This window comes from Phyllobates terribilis, unplaced genomic scaffold (assembly GCF_046119375.1).
Source record: "Phyllobates terribilis strain yellow unplaced genomic scaffold, ASM4611937v1 Scaffold_2__4_contigs__length_985480577, whole genome shotgun sequence".
In the NCBI taxonomy this organism is placed as follows: Eukaryota; Metazoa; Chordata; class Amphibia; order Anura; family Dendrobatidae; genus Phyllobates; species Phyllobates terribilis.
In genome coordinates, this window is record NW_027362762.1 from 417,102,956 (window position 1) to 417,123,701 (window position 20,746).

Here is a 20,746-nt window from a genome sequence, read left to right on the forward strand (position 1 = left end):
CCGAATGTTCCCTATTTAGTAACATGTTAAAAATCAGATGATCACTTGGCCTGTTTTACTTGACTTGGTAAGACATCTTCTTTAAACCTTCGTGAGTTGTTGAGTGAATACTATTCTATTGATTTAGCATGTTTTATTGACCTGTCAAATATCTTCTAAGATGGTACATAAAGTACATCATGCCCCGTTCTTGTTACATGTTAGACTACAAGGCCTCACATTTTTTTGCAGTTTCCTATATAAAGTTTGAGCCCAGTAGCACACAAGGACAGTACAGTAGTCTGATGAACTGCTGACAACTGTTATACGAGTTATACGATCTCAGTTACGTTGTTATAGGTGAGTCTGTCAATATAGTGCTGACAGATTACAAATGGCAGCCAGCAATATTTGGAATGCAGCCTTTAATGTGCCAAGAGAAAAGGACGTGATGCAGCTTAAGCTCAAGAAAGTAAAAAATGTGGGAACAGAACAAATATAGTATACCATATGTGGATGTATAGAACATTGTAACATACAGCTATGTTAATGAAGAACTCGGATCAGAAAATTGCAATATAAGAAATAGTAAACATTTGGGGCTTCAAGGCCTTTCATCAGACTATGGTATTACTAAAAGAAAAAGGAATTCTACATGTGGGCATTTTAGACTGATATAGTTTACTTCTTGGTGACAGGATATAATGAGTTCAAGGGAGCATAGAGAATCAAAGAACAGAGAAGAAATTTTTCAGAAGCGATGTGAAAAGCTGAAATATTATAAGACATGACTGACTGCTATTATTGCTGCTAAAGGTGATGCATCAAGCCATTAAGGAGCATCTATTTATTCACATCAGTAATGTGTTGAATAACCTCGTTGCTATAATAAATGGAGCAATAATTGAAGCCAATTTACTCAGATTTCCTCCGTTTATTATTTTGTCATATTGTTCAGTATGGCAAATATTTAATACTAGTGATCATCAGGAAGGATCAAAAACTTTTTATTGTACTAAACAGTGAAGGTAATTATTTATGAGTTTGTTGAAGAAGAGTTCAGTGTTTTTTGCCAGATTTTAAATCTGTATAGGTCATAGAACTCCCACATTGCTTGGGATGTTGATCCCTTTGGCTGACTGCTCGGCATATAGTCTGATCCAGCAAGAAATGGGATTCATGTTGATAAGATAAGAAGTACAATATCACTGGCTTGTTGGGAACATCAACATCAGGTTTTAATAAAATACATTCCAAGATATAAGTCTGTCAATGCATGGATAAACGACAATTTATGAGAATTACATTCCCATAACTTTTAAGTTAAGAAGTTATTAAAATGTTTTTATAAAAAGATTTGAGGATTCCATACTTTATAGGAAGTTCATTTATATCAGAACAAATAAAACATGCTGTTGCCCTGGCAAATAGCTGTTAGCACTCTTTGTACGGAATATTTTGCATCAAAAAAGCTGAATGAATACATAAAATAATAAATACGCAAATACAGAGGACAATGTACATTTAATTAATTCTTTAATATTCTTGTATTATATGTTTTCAACCATGGTTAAGCTTGGACCTAGCTACTATCCAGGCACTTTCTAGTTTTCACCCTTAACCTGCATATATTTCTACACATTACTTCATGGGCCCCTAGGTTGCATCTATGGAGTAGCTGCTGACCAGAAGAGCAAGCAGAGGAAGTAAACAAAGAGACAAAGACAAAGTCTGTTCCAAATGTGTAGTCAGATGAATGGTGTCAGAATCCAGGAGGTCATTCAAAATGCAGAGTGGGTATTCAGCCAGTTTAAGGGCCAAACCAGTTATGGCATCAAGGAGTTAATCAGGAGAATGGTAAAGTTGAAAATTAGGTCAGAACACAGTCTGACCATTCAAAAAGTGCACGAGGGTAATATTCTAAAGGATACAATAGCTGACACTGTATTACATATTACATACTATATTCATAGGCTGCTTATCCATCTCTTCATTGTCTGTTAAATGGCTACAATGATAGACTAGTCAACTAGACCACCTGGTCTATAGGAGTTTTATTTTGATTTGAAGGTGTGTGGTCACCCAGCATATTTGTCACTGCTGCTGCCAGGAACAAAGATAGAATACCTGACAGATACAATGATGGTTTTGGAACAGATGAGTTTATGACAGATCTATAAAAAATGGTTAGAACAATGACCAACTACATAGAAAACAAAGTTCCCTCCAATTAAACTTGAAATTTATGGCCACATTTTTATTTCTCCAATTCACAAACCTACAGAATACAGTAAAGTTGAAAAATGAAACAATAATGTTCAATGAATATCCAATGATTTTATATTTATACAATAGCTCCAGGAAACCTGTGGAGATACTGCCGGCGCCCCTGCATGGTGTCCCCTTCTCCCTCCATGCAGGGACGCAGGCTAACTCACTTCCTCGGTCCCCTGGCATGCTACTGTCTCCTGCTTCTTCCTCTTGTGCGCGCCACAGTTCCCAGCGGCATGCCTAGTAAACGTGTGTGTGCACTCCTCTGTTCTTAAAGGGACAGCGCACATGGTAAATGCCCCCAGCTAACAGCTGGGAGGCATTTACTTAATGTGATCACCTGCAAGGTGTCTCTCATCCAATAGCTGGGAGACATCTTGTATAAAAGACACCTTACCCAATAAGGAGCTGCCTGAGCAACCTCTATAGTTCCTGTTAGGTGGCTGGTGTGTGCAACTGTATGTTGCCAGGTTCCCTGCCCCTAGTCTGTTACAGTTATTACCATATCCAGTGTCCCGTAAGTCCGGTATAGTTAGTCCTTGTTTCCTGTGACCACTTTGGCGGTATCCATATCCAGAAACTGTGTCCGCGGTATCTGTACCCTGTGGCCACATCGGTGGTACCAGAACTGTTACCCGAGACCTGTGTGTATGTACCTGTCCCAGTGGCTGTCCTGTCTGCACAGTCTGAACCTATCCAAGTGGCTGTCCTGTCTGCACAGTCTGAACCTGTCCCAGTGGCCTGTCTGAGCAGTTTGAACCTGTCCCAGTGGCCGTCCTGTCTGCACAGTCTGAACCCGTCCCAGTGGCCTGTCTGCACAGTCTGAACCTGTCCCAGTGGCCTGTCTGCGCAGTCTGAACCTGTCCCAGTGGCCGTCCTGTCTGCACAGTCCATTCCTGTTCAAAGTAGCCGTCCTCCCCTTTCTAAGAATCTGAATTAGCATTGTTGACCCTTGGGGTCAGCAGCTACTGCCAGATGTTGCCCTGGAGTGCTACTTGGCAGCTACCTGCCGCAAAAGCTTGACCTCACCACTAGAGACTCCAATGAATATCAAGGTAGCTGCTTAATTACACCAGGGAAAGACTGGTCTGTGGCACAGTGGGTCCATGAACCACGTGCGCCACCTAGGAGCATAACAAGACCTATGTGTCTCTATGGTAATTGAGAGCACACTAACTGTGTATAGGATGATACTCCAGTCTTAGTGTCTTCTAGCTGAAATTCTTCTATCTAGCATAAAACTGGTGAATGATCAAGAATAGGAGATAGATTGTAGGGAACATAATTGCATGATCAGATTACAAAAGGTCTGTTTGCTGTCTGTTACCCTGGAGACAGACTAGAAATAGTTGGGAAAATTGTAATCAGACTAGTTATTAAAATTTAGTTTAATTGTTGATACATTAAAGGGAGTGTGTCACCCCCCTGGGCGATATCAGACCTCTACTATGGGCATACAGGTGATAGAAAAGTAAATCTATACATACCTGTATGGCCCATAGCAGAGATCTGATTGCAGAGAAATCTAGTTTTACAAAGTCTGTTTTCCAGAGGCTTGGTGTCTGGGGGAGGGGAGGCAGAGCAGGGCACGTCTCAGGACCCTGGGACATGCAGGGGAGGGGGGAATATGGTAATTTAGCACATAGTTGGCGATTTAGGGGAATAGTAAGCAGATAGGAGGGGTTTGCTTGTCGTCCCCCGGACGCCAAGCCTCTGGAAAGCTGACTTTATAAAACCAGCTTTCTCTGCAATCAGACCTCTGCTATGGGCCCTACAGGTAAGTATAGATTTACTTTTCTATCACCTGTATGCCCATAGTAGAGGTCTGATATCGCCCAGGGGGGTGAGACATTCCCTTTAAAGAAATATAAGTAAATGTGCTATATAGGTAAACAAAGCCTTGAATTGGATTGAGAAAAGAAAGGTTTTTGTTTAATCATTCACAAACATGGCCAATTTCTGTTTTTTCATTTTCGTTTTTTCTTCCCCTTCTTCCAAGAGTCATAACTTTTTTATCATATGAGGGCTAGTTATTTTTGAGATGAGTTGTACTTTTGGATGACACCATTTATTTCCACACATAGTGTACTGGAAAACAGGAAATAAATTTCGAAGTGTGTAGAAATTGCAAAAAATACTTTGATCCATTTGAATGTGTCAAGGACTTAGATCTTTTCGCGCGTAAGTTAAAGTGAAAAAGCATTTTGTTAGACAAAAAAGAGGTATATGCAATGATCTAGGCATCCCAACAGACATGTTAGAGGATGTAAGACTATTGGAAGGTCTGGCCGAATCAGAACCAAATCTTACTGGTAAGGGCCCTTTTTCTAACCTAAAAAATAAGAGCAGCAAGATGCCAGCAATACAGAATGATCTTTCTGCTATATAGAAGTTTTTGTCAAACTAATGACAAAGGACCTATGGTCCCTTGAAAAGATGGGTACTTGTTCTAAATATGACTGCAGAAAAAAATAAATAATGGCAATTAGGGGTTTGGAGCAGGACCACCGCATTGTCATAAAGGCTATTTGGTGGTCCTTGATGCAGACCACTATCGTAAGATGTCTCGATCTATTAAAAGATAGAGAGGGCTATGCAGTACTGCAACAAAACCCAACAATCACTTTCCTGGAGGAATTAAAGATTATTCTTGATGATGGCCTCCATGATAAAATCATAGATAAGACCAAATATGATTTTCCCTTACCCCAAAATCCTGTGATGGTGACTTTTCCAGTCTTCCAAAGGTTCACAAAGGGATGGAGCTGCTCAAGGGGCATCCAATTGTTTCAGGACTTGAGAATTTGTGTCAGAATCTAGGCTTATAGGTTGATCAAATACTCAGATCAGTTGTGCACGCTCTACAATCCTATACAAGGAATACGATGGATCTCTTACTCAACTTAGAGGATGTCCCTGTTGGCACTGACTGTATTTTGGCCAGCATCGATGTCGAGATATTTTCTTCCAACAAGAGGTCACCAATTCCAGGCACATAATGAGTTTCTCAATAGTTGAGTTTTGGCTAACCAAAAATGTCTTCGTTTTTGACCGTCGGTATTACCACCAACTCAGGGGCACCAAGATGGGGAGTCCATGTGCCCCCTCTGCTAGCTTGCTCATGGGCTGGAGGGAAAGAAACCATGGTATTTACAGATGAGTATTAGTTATTTACAGGAAAGATTGACATGTGTAGTCGATACATAGACAATGTCTTTCTAGTCTGGAAAGGGACATCAGAAGAGCTTAAGCGGTTTGTAGACAGACTGACCATCATTGATTTGGATTTTACATACAAATACAACCCTACACAGGTCCTTTTTCTAAATGCTTTGATTCAAAAAACAACAGATGGTTATCTGGCAACATCCATTCATAGAAAGTCCACAGCCAGTAATTCTCTTTTGAGGTGGGAAAGTAACCACCCTGAACACCTCAAGAGAGGAATACCCAAGGGCTAGTACCTGCGGGTATGACATAACTGAACAGATGAGGAAATGTGCAAGAAACAGGCAAAATAGCTAAGAGACAGATTCTACCAAAGAGGTCACCCTGAGAAAATCTTTAAGAAGGCATACAGGGTGGCTAAGTTCAAAAAAGAGTGGAATTACTTACGCTTATCTCAAAATATGATATTGAAACTACTACAAGATTCATTACCACCTATTCCAATGGAGTATGCAAAATAAGATCCATCTTTGAAAAATATTGTCCCATTCTGAGGATGGATATTGACATTAGCTGTACCCTAGACCAACACCCTAGTATAAAATATAGAAGAGGAAAGTACCTTTAGGACAGACTGGTGCATAGTCATTTCTCATCATCGAAACAAACTACATGGCTAGGCTCCAATGTCAAGGGATGCTACAGATTTGCAATTGTGAGGCCTGTCCATTTGTTTCAACCGAGAAGAACTTTAGAGGAAATATCACCAGTGAGTGAGTGAATACAGTGAGTGAGTTTGCCATCACTGTATTCATAAACTGCCAAACACAGGGGGTTGTTTACAAGCCCATATGTATATGCGGAATTAAGTACATCGGCAAGACCAAAAGAGAATTTAGACGACATCGAACATAAGAGAGACACTCGCTGGCAAGATATGTCAATATTCATCACAGAGGCCTAGAAACAGCCATCACTTTTATGACCATCGATAAAATCGATAGACTTGTAAGAGGTGGGAACTGGGATCAGTTAAATATAAAAAGGGAAACTAGATGGATCTTCTGACTTAATATCACATCTCCATTGGGACTTAATGAGCAACTCAGTAATGGATGCTTTTTATAGGTACCCTCCCATGGTATACCATATCGTGTCTTCAAGCAGGGGTCTTCCTACATTTCCCTGTATCCCCCTTTTTTCTTTAAATTGTACTGCATCTGCTTTAGCTTTGCTTTGACCTAACCATGTGCTATCTACCTATGTGTTACAATACCTGTCATAAACTTGATTATTCTCTCCTACCAGAGAATGTTGTCTAGAACTTCTCCTCTCTTTCTCCCATAATAGGTATTTGGGTTTTTAATGTAGACAAAACTCTGTTTGATCTATGGGAAAATTATTATTAATTTAATCTAGCTTACTAGCACAGAATATAAGGAAGCCTATTGCTTGGGAACCTTCTCAATAATATTTGCATTCATGGTATCATTTTACCCTCATGAGGGAGTCCGTTTTATGTTTTTGTATCACACTATGTGAATATGTTGCTGTCACATGTAGTCACATCCTCACTTGTTATTTGAGATGTGCTAGACTGGTTTAACCCCTTACCCATTCCAGTCTTCTCTCTTTTGTGTATATCAAAATTATTTTGGGACACTACATTTGATGAATTGAGAGAAAGTCTTTATTCATTAAGGAGAAACTGAATCAGAAAGCATCATAAGGATTGACAATCCAAAAGATCGATACATTATAGTTGCTACTGCACTTATAGCCACGTAAATAGTATGCTTTTCTTTCGCTCTAGTGTTTGGCTTTTAGTGGAGGCGCCGGGTATTGGTTCTCATATAGGACGCGCCTTCCTTTGTCCTAGTGGGGGTCCTGGTATTCCCCAGGAGTTAAGGGACGTGACCAGACGCGTCACTGAGATGAGCATTCCCATTTGAATCTTAGCTGTGGGCACACCCTTTTCTACACAACGCCCCTCCAGATGCCATAGTGATCTAAGGGGCTTGATTTAACGCGTCATGGGAAGAGGCAGATTCTTCAGATCCCTGCCGTTCCATACCGTTGAGGATATTGAGGCGAGCGTGTCGAGCCAACCTTGGGATATTCGTGGCTGTCATGCAGATGCGCCTTTAGTGGTTGTTATGCAAAATAGGGCCGTGTTTGCTTATATCACCATGCAGGAGAATGCACACATAGGCCATTCAAATGTCAATCAGAAAAAGGAAGTATGCTTTTTGGAAACTCCCCAAGCAAACCAAGCAATTAAAAGAAGGTCCCATGATTGGTGTACTCTCACCTCATACAGGTATTGAAAGAACCAGTTTTTGTGTTCTTGCTTTACTAGCCTTTATAATGTCAGACTTGCCAGACTCACCACTCGGCTGCAGATACTACACCCAAAAACCATCTTAAGCGTGCATTTACCTTCCCCTGATGACCCTACAAGTGAGAAATGCACATAGGGCAAGTGTAGGGTATGTGTACACAGGGACTACTGTTGACTGCCCTTGTAAGGGTGGGAGTCTTTGGGCACAAGGGATTGTATAGTATCCATAGGGCCTATTAGAATTTACCCTACCTTTATACAGTTATATGAAAAAGTTTGGGCACCCCTATTAATCTTAAGCTTAATGTTTTATAAAAATTGGTGTTTTTGCAACAGCTATTTCAGTTTGATATATGTAATAACTGTTGGACACAGTAATGTTTCTGCCTTGAAATGAGGTTTATTGTACTAACAGAAAATGTGCAATCTGCATTCAAACAAAATTTGGCAGGTGCATAAGTATGGGCACCCTTTTCATTTTCTTGTTTTAAATACTCCTACCTACTTTTTACTGACTTACTAAAGCACTTTTTTGGTTTTGTAACCTCATTGAGCTTTGAACTTCATAGCCAGGTGTATGCAATCATGAGAAAAGCTACTTAAAGTGGCCACTTGCAAGTTGTTCTCCTGTTTGAATCTCCTCTGAAGAGTGGCATCATGGGCTCCTCAAAACAACTGTCAAATGATCTGAAAACAAAGATTATTCAACATAGTTGTTCAGGGGAAGGATACAAAAAGCTGTCTCAGAGATTTAACCTGTCAGTTTCCACTGTGAGGAACATAGTAAGGAAATGGAAGAACACAGGGACAGTTCTTGTTAAGGCCAGAATTGGCAGGCCAAGAAAAACATCAGAAAGGCAGAGAAGAAGAATGGTGAGATCAGTCAAGGACAATCCTCAGACCACCTCCAGAGAGCTGCAGCATCAACTTGCTGCAGATGGTGTCACTGTGCATCGGTCAACTATACAACGCACTTTGCACAAGGAGAAGCTGTATGGGAGAGTGATTTGAAAGAAGCCGTTTCTGCAAGCACGCCACAAACAGAGTCGGCTGAGGTATGCAAAAGCACATTTGGAGAAGCCAATTTCTTTTTGGAAGAAGGTCCTGTGGACTGATGAAACCAAGATTGAGCTGTTTGGTCATACAAAAAGGCGTTATGCATGGCGGATAAAAAACACAGCATTCCAAGAAAAACACTTGCTACCCACAGTAAAATTTGGTGGAGGTTCCATCATGCTTTGGGGCTGTATGGCCAATGCCAGCACCAGGAATCTTGTTAAAGTTGAGGGACGCATGGATTCCACTCAGTATCAGCAGATTCTTGACAATAATGTTCAAGAATCAGTGATAAAGTTGAAGTTACGCAGGGGATGGATCTTTCAGCAAGACAATGATCCAAAACACCGCTCCAAATCTACTCAGGCATTCATGCAGAGGAACAATTACAATGTTCTGGACTGGCCATCCCAGTCCCCAGACCGGAATATCATTGAACATCTGTGGAATCATTTGAAGAGGGCTGTCCATGCTCGGTGACCATCAAACTTAACTGAACTGGAATTGTTTTGTAAAGAGGAATGGTCAAAAATACCTTCATCCAGGATCCAGGAACTCATTAAAAGCTACAGGAAGCGACTAGAGGCTGTTATTTTTGCAAAAGGAGGATCTACTAAATATTAATGTCACTTTTCTGGTGAGGTGCCCATACTTATGCACCTGTCAAATTTTGTTTGAATGCAGATTGCACATTTTCTGTTAGTACAATAAACCTCATTTCAAGGCAGAAACATTACTGTGTCCAACAGTTATTACATATATCAAACTGAAATAGCTGTTGCAAAAACACCAATTTTTATAAAACAATAAGCTTAAGATTAATAGGGGTGCCCAAACTTGATAACAAAAAAACTTTTTCTCCACTCATGGTTATTGGTTGGATGAAGTCATTTATTGTTAAACTACTGTGTTTTCTCTTTTTAAATCTTAATGACAACCAAAAACATCCAAATGACCCTGATCAAAAGTTCACATACCCCAGTTCTTAATACCGTGTATTGCCCCTTCTAACATCAATGACAGTTTGAAGTCTTTTATGGTAGTTGTGGTTGAGGTTCTTTATTTTCTCAGATGGTAAAGATGCCCTTTCTTCTTGGCAAAAAGCCTCAAATTTCTGTAAATTCCTGGGCTGTCTAGCATGAACTGCACGCTTGAGATCTCCCCAGAGTGGCTCAATGATATTGAGGTCAGGAGACTGAGATGGCCATTCCAGAACCTTCCCTTTGTTCTGCTGTAGCCAATGACAGGTCGACTTGGCCTTGTGTTTTGGGTCGTTGTCATGTTGGAACGTCCAAGTACGTCCCATGCGCAGCTTCCGGGCTGATGAGTGCAAATTTGCCTCCAGTATTTGCTGATAATGTGCTGCATTCATCTTTCCTTCAACTTTTACCAAGTTTCCTGTGCCTCTGTAGCTCACACATCCCCAAAATATCAGCGATCCACCTCTGTGCTTTACAGTAGGAATGGTGTTCCTTTCATCATAGGCCTTGTTGACTTCTCTCCAAATGTAACGTTTATGGTTGTGGCCAAAAAGTTACATTTTGGTCTCATCACTCCAAGTTACCTTGTTCCAGAAGTTTTGAGGCTTGTCTCTGAGCTGTTTGGCGTATTGTAGGTGAGATACTTTGTGGCATTTGCGCAGTAATGGCTTTCTTCTGGCGACTCGACCATGCAGCCCATTTTTCTTCCAGGGGAGGAGTCCTGAGGAGATAATTTGCATATTTCCACTGCATTTTGGGGTAAGTGAAGAGTCTCCGCGAGCTCAAAGAACACTGGATTTTGGCTGTTGGAGCTGAAAAGAGGACATCGGTAAACCAGGGGAGGAGTCCTGAGGAGATAATTTGCATATTTCCACTGCATTTTGGGGTAAGTGAAGAGTCTCCGCGAGCTCAAAGAACACTGGATTTTGGCTGTTGGAGCTGAAAAGAGGACATCGGTAAACCGTGCGCCTAACGGCGCGCGCATTTTGAGGCGTTTTTCACTGTTTTCAGAACATTAACAGTAAGAACATGGAAGAGTCCAGGAGCCATTTGGTGAGCTGCATATCCTGCTACATGTTCACAGACTTGCCAGTGGAAAAGCCAAACTTCACATGCCAGAAATGCAAGCTTGTGTCCCTGTTGGAGGAAAAGTTGCGAAATCTAGAAGAGAGGTTAACTACCTTGAAAATCATTAAGGAAGGTGAAGAGTTCTTAGACAGAGCAGAATTATCTCTTCATGATTCAGAAAGAGAAGAAATTCGAACTGCACCTGACGAAACAGAGGAATGGAAGCCTGTGACCCACAGAAGCAGGAGGATCGAGAGGCAGTCAGCACCCATACTGCTCAGGAACCAGTACCAGGCTCTCACGCAGGAGAACCTTGAAGAAATACAGCAAGATAAGACTTTGCCAGCAATGAATAACCTTGTAAGTCCTCAGAATCCTCCTGGATGGAGAAAGAAGAATGTTGTGAAGAAAAAACGAAGAGTGGTGGTCATGGGGGATTCCCTGTTAAGAGGAACAGAGGCCGCTATCTGCAGACCAGACATAACCTCAAGAGAAATGTGCTGTCTTCCTGGAGCAAAAATTAAAGATGTGTCTGACAGGATATCAAGACTCTTCAGACCTACAGATCACTACCCATTCCTGCTAATACATGTGGGGACAAATGACACTGCAAGAAAGGACCTGGAAACCATCTGCAGTGACTTTGAAGACTTAGGCAAGAAAGTGAAAGAATTGGGAGCGCAGGTGGTCTTCTCATCCATCCTCCCAGTGGATGACCATGGAACAATGAGGTGGAATAAGATTCTACAGATGAACAACTGGCTACGTCGATGGTGCCGTCAACAAGGATTTGGATTTCTGGATCACGGGATGAATTACCTATACGATGGACTACTTGCTAGAGATGGGGTGCACCTTACGAAGACTGGAAAACATGTATTTGGAAGTCGCCTTGCTACACTCATCAGGAGAGCTTTAAACTAGAACAATGTGGGAAGGGAAGCAAAAGGCCAGAAAAAGCCATACAGCTGACAAATACTATTGAGATCTCTGCTACTGGAAGTGGAAAGAAAGAACAAAGACAAAAAAATCTAAATAAAAATATGGGAGGAAGAGAAACCAATCACAAACTAAAATGTTTTTATACAAATGCACAAAGCATGGGCAACAAACAAGGAGAATTGGAACTACTAATGCAGGAAAAGAAATATGATGTCATTGGAATCACTGAAACTTGGTGGGACGATACACATGATTGGAATAAAAGGCTAAAAGGATACAACTTATTTGCAAGAAACAGAATTGATAAACGAGGAGGAGGTGTCGCATTGTATGTTAGAAAAGCGTATATCTGCACAGAGATTGAAGCTTCAGAGACTGGGAGTTCTGTGGAAACTGTTTGGGTAAGAATACAAGGAGAGAACAACGGAAAGGACACCATTGTAGGCATTTACTACAGGCCACCTGGGCAAGCTGAAGATATGGATGAACTCTTTATGTATCAAATGACCAAGTTCTCCAAAAAATATGACGTAGTGGTCATGGGAGATTTCAACTATCCAGACATTTGTTGGGAATCTCTCTCAAGTAAAACTAACAGGTCAAGCAAATTCTTATCCTCTCTTGCTGACAACTTTATCTTCCAAAAGGTAGGGGAGAAAACAAGGGGATCTGCTACTTTGGATCTAATCCTTATAAACAGGGAGGAAATGGTTGAGGAGGTAAAGGTGGCTGGGACCCTAGGAGGCAGCGATCATGCTATTATAGAATTTTGGATAACTAGAGGAGGAAGACATGTGAAGACTCAAACTTCAAGGTTAGATTTTAGAAAGGCAGATTTTAAGAGACTCAGAAAGAGAATAGGAGGGATCCAATGGCTGGATGTCCTTAAGGACAAAAATGTCCAGGAAGGATGGGAAATTTTTAAAAATGAGATTCTCAAAGCACAATCGTTAACAATCCCGAAAAGTAGGAAGAATGGGAAGCATTTAAGGAAACCAGGATGAATGAACACAGAACTTAAACACATGCTAAAAAGAAAGAAAGAAATGTTTATTAAATGGAAAGAGGGAGGCATATCTAAAGAAGATTATAATGCAGTCTGCAGATCCTGCAGGGCACGTATCAGGTTAGCTAAAGCTGACAATGAATTAAGGCTTGCAAGAGATGTCAAAAGCAATAAAAAAGGATTTTGGGGGTATGTCAAAAGTAAAAGAAAAGTCAAAGATGCTATAGGATTTTTACAGGATGAAAATGGAGAAATGGTAAGAGAGGATGTTGAGAAGGCCGAACTTTTTAATTCCTATTTTTCATCTGTTTTCTCTCAGAAAGAAAATGTAACATCAACTGATTTTCACTGTCCTTTTAAAGGAATAGAAGAATCCAAGTTATCTGTAAACAGAAAGATTGTGAGGGAATATTTAGCTAACATAAATGAGTTCAAGTCTCCAGGTCCAGATGAATTACACCCCAGAGTACTGAAGGAGATCGTAGAAGAAATTTTAGAACCACTCTCCATAATCTTTGAAAATTCTTGGAGAACAGGAGAAGTCCCAGACGACTGGAGAAGAGCAAATGTTGTTCCTATCTTCAAAAAGGGGAAGAAGGTGGACCCAGGGAACTATAGGCCGGTGAGTCTGACTTCTATACCAGGAAAGATCTTTGAACAAATTATTAAACATCATGTATGTAAGTACCTGGATAAGAATGAAGTGATTAACCAGAGTCAGCATGGGTTTGTAACTAACAAGTCATGTCAGACTAACTTAATTTCCTTCTATGACAGAATCACTGACTGGGTGGATCAGGGAAATGCTGTAGATATAGTATATCTTGACTTCAGCAAAGCATTTGACAAAGTATCTCACACCATCCTTATTGAAAAAATGACCAAGTATGCAATGGACCAGGCAACTGTTAGGTGGATTCATAACTGGCTTAGTGATCGGACTCAAAGGGTGGTTGTAAATGGCTTCACATCCAGCTGGATGAATGTCTCAAGTGGGATACCACAGGGCTCTGTCCTGGGACCTGTATTGTTCAACATCTTCATCAATGATTTAGATGAAGGAATTGAGGGTAAACTGATTAAATTTGCTGATGACACAAAGCTAGGAGGGATAGTTAATACTAGAGAAGAGAGAGAGAGGATTCAAAAAGACCTAAATAAACTGGAGCAGTGGGCAGCAACCAACAGAATGGTTTTTAACAGGGAAAAATGCAAAGTACTACATCTGGGCAATAAAAATGAAAAAAGCATATACAGAATGGGAGGAATAGAGCTAAGCAACAGTACATGTGAAAAAGACTTAGGTATACTAATAGATCATAGACTGAACATGAGTCAACAGTGTGATGCAGCAGCAAAAAAGGCAAATACAATTCTGGGATGTATTAACAGAAGCATACAGTCTAGATCACGTGGTCATTATTGGTCTTTACTCCTCTTTGGTCAGACCTCATCTGGAATACTGTGTACAGTTTTGGGCACCACATTTTAAAAAAGACATAGACAAACTGGAGCAAGTTCAGAGAAGAGCGACCAGAATGGTGACTGGTCTGCAAACCATGTCCTATGAGGAACGGTTGCAGGATTTGGGAATGTTTAGCTTGCAAAAAAGAAGACTGAGAGGAGACTTAATAGCTGTCTACAAATATGTCAAGGGCTGTCACATTGTAGAAGGATCATCTTTATTCTCATTTGCACAGGGAAAGACTAGAAGCAACGGGATGAAACTAAATGGGAGGAGACACAGATTAGATATTAGAAAAAACTTTTTGACAGTTAGGGTGATTAATGAGTGGAACAGGCTGCCACGAGAGGTGGTGAGTTCCCCTTCAATGGACGTCTTCAAACAGAGGCTGGACAGAAATCTGTCTGAGATGATTTAGTGAATCCTGCTTTGAGCAGGGGGTTGAACCAGATGACCCAGGAGGTCCCTTCCAACTCTACCATTCTATGATTCTATGATTCTATGATTCTATGATTCTTATTGTGCATCTTGAAACAGCCACACCGCTAGTTTTCAAAGAGTCCTGAATTTCAACTGATATTAATTGTGGGTTTTACTTTGCATCCCGAACAATTTTCGTGGCAGTTGTGATTGAAATATTTGTTGGTGTACCTTACAGTGGTTTGGTTTTTACAGAGCCCCTGATTTTCCATTTGTTAATCACAGTTTGAACACTGCTGACTGGCATTATCAATTCCTTGGATATTTTTTTGTATCCCTTTCCTGTGTTATACAGTTCAACTAGCTTTTCCCGTAGATCCGTTGACAATTGTTTTGCTTTCCCCATGTCTCACAATCCAGAAACGTCAGTGGCTGGATGAAAGATGCAAGAGGCTGTCTGGATCCCAGAAACTCACTCAGCTTTTATGCACAGACACTGATTATAAGCAAACAGGTCACAGGTGAGGATGTTACATTTTGTAGCCATTCAAACCCATTTGTGTCAAATTCTGTGCATGTTATCAGGCCAAAATCACCAGGGTATATGAACTGAAGATTTAAAAAGAGAAAACACAGTAGTTTGACAATAAATGGCTTCACCCAACCAATAACCATGAGTGGAGAAAAAGTTTTTTTGTTATCATTCATATTCTCTGAAACATGGTCAAGAAAGAAAAAATTCTACGGGGGTATGTAAACTTTTGAGCACAACTGTATGTACTGGAAAACAGAAAAAAAAAATAAAATAAATGAATTTAATCGGTAACCAGCGTAACGAAAAAAAAAATCAAAACACCAGAATTAATTAAATTTTTATGTCCGCCGCAACATTGCAATAAAATGCAATAAGAGGCGATTAAAACATCTTATCTACCCCAAAATGGTATCAATAAAATGTCAGCTCAGGGCACAAAAAATAAGTCCTCACACAGCCTCATATCCCAAAAAATGAAAATATTACAGGTCTCAGAAAATGGCAACAAACGCAAAATGTTTTTTTCTTACAAATTTCCAAATTTTTTTTCACACTTAAATGAAAAAAAAAACTATACATGTTCGGTATCTGCATACTCGTACTGACCTGGAGAATCATATTGTCCGATCAGTTTTACCATATAATTATCACGGTAAATAAGAAAGCAAAAAATTGTGAAATTGCACATTTTACGCAATTTCAACACACTTGGGATTTTTTTCCCACTTTCCAGTATACTATGTGGTACAATGAATGGTGTCGCTCAAAAATACTTGTTCCGCAAAAAAACAAGCCATCATATGGCTATATTTCCAGAAAAATAAAAAAAAAGTTATGGCTCTTGGAAGAAGGGAAGGGAAAAACGAAAAAACGGAAAATGGCCATGTTTTGAAGGCCATGTTAATCAGTACATGACATTGTAACATCTAACATAGAGTCGCGTTTTGCATTAATGCAAAGTTTACCAGTGACCATTCAAATACGTTTCTAACTATTCTATTTGGAATTGTCTGAAGAGCAAGTAGAAAATATCTCAGTACATTTCAGCATTACAGAATTTTATAAGCTCCTATTCAGTAATTTTGCACATAGAGTAATTTTATCAAGAACTATATATTTACAGGATAAAAAAAATACATAGACAAAACTAGATTGATTTTCCTTTTATGTCATTAGAACTTGAATAGTAATGGTTCCCTATAGTTTCTAAATTAATCTTGTGTCCCTGTGTTATCTGCTCACATTTGTGAAGTGTCATTCTGCTGCTTGGATCTCATTAGAAGGTAAGAGGAACAAGCCTCTGTCAACATGCCAAGTCTAACTTCCCATGCAGCTCAATGGTAGAAGATAATAAGAAGAGTTGAAAGTTATTTTTTCCGTGAGGATAAGGAATCTGACATGCTTAAGAAACGGATAATCACTATATTTCTCCATAACCAATTTTATTTTCAGACCTACACTGCAGACACTCATTTTATTTCATCTGGACAGAAATCTGTCTGCATTGCATTTTTAAAATAGGAAATTCAGTCTATTAAAACTGTATTTTCCTGTTGCTATGCTATCGTTAGTACCATGCTGTATAAAGTGTTTTTGTTACCATTTTATTAGTTTATCGTCTTAGCACATAAGCTTTGCTTTACTTTTACTTTACTGTTACTTTTGTAACATTGAGTAGCATGGTTATGTATGTACAGTATATGCACAGTATATGTATAATGGGAATCAATGACAGACGCTATGATAGACGCTGGAAAGCAATGTATATTGATCCTCATGTATGTTTTTTTCCAGCTAATTTGTACGTGTTTAATAACACGTAAATGCTTAAATTGAAACTATTGTCAGGTTTCTGCCACCTAATCTGAGAGCAGCAAAAGGTAGAAATCAAGACCTTGATTCCAGTGGTGTATCAATTATTAGACTGCTTGCTGTAGCTTTATTAGCAGGAGATTATTCTATGGTAGAAAAACGGGCACCAAAACTCGCCTTGTCATAGAAAATCTTGGGACAACCTTCCAAGCAGCAGTGATCTCGGTTGCCAGTTAAAACAAGCAAACATTGTGGAATGTGAAAGAAAAAAAACCTGGCACTCACCGTCCCTTAAAATCTTCCTTTATTCATGAAGTTTAAAACATGGCAGCAGATTGAGAATGCAACTCAGTGAGTTTGATGCCTGTTTCGGGTTCCTCTGCGCTTCAACAGGACCCGTTGAAATGGCCGTCGTCCTCACTGAGTTGCATTCTCAGCCTGCGGCCATGTTTTAAACTTCATGAAGAAAGGAAGATTTTAAGGGACGGTGAGTGCCAGTTTTTTCTTCTCTCACATTTCTTAGCAGGAGATTATTACTAGAGGACTAGTAAAATTATTGCCATGTAGCCCTCCATATTTATAATCTCTATATAACTCCGAGGCGGAGTTATATAGAGATTGGCAGATTCTGCCTATGCACAGTGTTCACAGAAAGCTCCTAATTAGTGGTATGAAAGGGGTTACAAAGAGCTCAGCATTCAGAATTCTGGTATATCTGCAGCAGATGTTATCAAAACTGCAGTAAGCCCCTATATCATGCTGTTTTTTTATGGTAGTAAAAACAAGTAATAGATTCTCTTTAAAAACATTTAAAATAAGCTGATTTAACTGTATTAGAGGGTAGATAAAATTGTAATGGCTTCTTTCTAATAATAAAAGAGTGACCTGTTTCTTTAAAATTAATGGTCATTTCTTATATTAAATTGGATGGGGTCCCCTTTTTTGTCTACTAGTAACGTCTATACCATTCCTGGCATTACAGCTCAGTTCTATTCACTTAAGATGGGCCATTCAAATAGATGATCAGTCGGGCTACTGGCTGTCTAATTCCACCAATAGAATTACGATGATCAACCCTATGGACAAACCATCAGTTTCAAAGAATTGAATTATAACCTTTTTAACAATCACTTTTTCATTATGCTACACATGTCATACTGTGAAACATTTAAGAGGCCATACAGATGTAGCAGACATAATAAGTACACACTATACCTATTACATAAGACTCATATACTGTAGCACAGAGATGTTGAATCTCTAGGATCCGGAAGTAAAACGTGTACCAGAGTTCTCCGACCAACATGTGCCATGTATGGTACTGGTGTCTGACTACTTGGTAGGTATAAGGTACGAGAACTGGGTGAGATTGCACCCTCTGTCTATACATTGATGGCTTAGTAGATGATTTTTAGTCTTGAAGAGCTGAGTTATTCTCTATCTTTCTTTGGCTTGTTGATCAGGACAGCTCAGTACATACTTACATCACTTAGATGCTCACGGGAGGTACTTCTCTGCGAAGGCTTTGCTTCTCTGCCTTGGTTTTCGTTCTCACTGTCTCGGCAGTTGTTCTGTCCTGGTTTGAGCTGTGGAAAGACAATGGATATTTTAGAATTCCTGGTTGTGTCCCCAAGGAGATGTTTGTCATGACATATCTTGCAATGTTATATTCATTTTTTACTTTTACTTGTGAATACAGATCTCACTTTTAATAAAAAATTAACCCAGTGCATTATTTTTCCAATTTTTTCAAAACATCTGTTAATCTTAACATTCCCTCTTTCTTTGACCTATTCAGATTGTCAGGGAGGTCTATCATGGTGGCCTATCAAGGTCACTTTTGGCTTTTTAGATGAGAGCCAGAACTGTGAAATGTTGAGAATTATCACCTGCACTCCACAGTCATAAGTTTCACAAGAACGGCATTGAGATGGAATATAATACATGCTTTTACATATTGTTTGGTGTATATTCTCCCATATATTTCTGTACATCACACTTACTATTGAAAATCACAGCAGCTTCTATGTTCAATGCTTCATTGCAGGTCAAACAAGGGAGGCAGACATATAAATACTGTAGGCCTCGATAAAGCGATGATTGATCAGATATGACTGTAGTCTGATCTGCATGTGTCTACTGCCTGTGTTTGACCCTTTATGACCTGAAAATATAGACTGCTGTGCTTTTAGTGACAAGTGCATTGTTATGGTGTAGTATTATTACTGCTATCCACTAGCACAGAACAGCGCCATTTATACAGCAGCTTGGTACCGCTGATCTTACAAAGTAAAGTATAATGTCTCTGCAGAGGATACTTGTTCCATAAGTAGTAGCATAAGTAGAAAAGGAGTTTTAATTTTATGAATTTTTATTCATTTTACTCACTTATATAGTGCCATTAATTCCACAGCGCTTTACAGACATTATCATCGCTGTCCCCATTGGACTCACAATCTAATCCCCTATCAGTAAGTCTTGGAGGAAACCAGAGAACCCAGAGGAAACCCACGCAAACACAGGGAGAAGACACAAACTCCTTGCAGATGTTGTCTTGGTGGGATTTGAACCGAAGACCCCAGCTCTGCAAAGTAAGAGTGCTAACCACTGAGCCACCGTGCTGTCCTTCCACAAAACCATCTTTAATTGCAGACCAGCTAAAAACCTGGTAATCAGATATTAATATCTGAAGGAAGTGACATGCTGCCCACTAAAATGGACATGCCAAGAGTACTGGAGGTGCTGCCTCCTACACATTATTTCCGTATGATGCCCTATTGAACTTCATGGTCAACAATTTTGTTACAGGTTTTTGTAGTCGATTTCTCCTACTTTCCTAAATAACCTCAAACACACAAGAACTAAGACCAAAATCGAGCCAAAATAAATTACAAAAATCCCAAGTATGTATTTTTAGGTATGAAAGGAAACCAGATATCTTGAGATAATTCTCTCAAACACTAAAAAAGAAAGAAAAAAAACATGCAGGAGCACTCCCCATTAGAAATCAGGATCTCAGTGAGGATGAAGAAACAGTAAGTCCTTCCAAAGTAAAATCTGAATAAAAGATACAGTAGCATGTTGGGATTACTTGATACACTTTTAGGGTAATTTATCAAAATGTGTATTTCATTCTGCAGTCTTGAACCAATAAAGCTAGAGTAAGATGTGTCCAATTTATTACTCTCCTAACTCTTGTCCAATATGGCGCTTCTTCGTGCTACCTGTGGGTTCATGGCTGAGGCACATTTCTGCTATAATTTATCCCAGTTTCTAGTCTACATTACAATAATTTTTATGTTCAAAGATTAATGCACCAAAGTCTAAAAAAAAACTTTATTTCCAGTACTATCGCTGCTGCTCTGGTCTTTGTTGATCGACTGCAGCGATCACTTCGGATTGACAGCACTGCAGCCAATTAGTGAGCTGAGTAAAAGCTTATTTTGCTTTTTGTTGCCTCCCTGAGCCTTTGGAGCAATAATCTTTGCAAGGGGAATGCCTCTTTAAATATTCTGCTGCAGATCGAACATTACTAACCTATTAGAATGCAATAACCTATTTTTTATTGTGCATTTATTCTATTTTCCAGGCACCAGCTGCTACTGCAGCGAGCATCCGCAGAGCTCTTCACGGACGCTGAAGTGTGTGAGAACTCAGTGCTGATTAGCGAGCTGCCACTCTCCATCTTCTAATTATGGCTAAT

At 39.7% G+C, this 20,746-nt stretch overlaps 1 protein-coding gene across 9 annotated transcripts in view; it reads right to left on the reverse strand.

Annotated features, from left to right (window-relative positions):
• The window catches only part of AUTS2 (activator of transcription and developmental regulator AUTS2), a 1,755,315-nt gene that overhangs the window by 1,020,051 nt on the left and 714,518 nt on the right, over positions 1–20,746 (reverse strand). For all 9 annotated transcript variants that reach the window (XM_073665136.1, XM_073665141.1, XM_073665139.1 and 6 more), the window contains one exon: positions 18,528–18,629. In XM_073665136.1, coding sequence (XP_073521237.1) covers positions 18,528–18,629 — 102 coding nt within the window. The remainder of the gene's footprint in view (positions 1–18,527; positions 18,630–20,746) is intronic.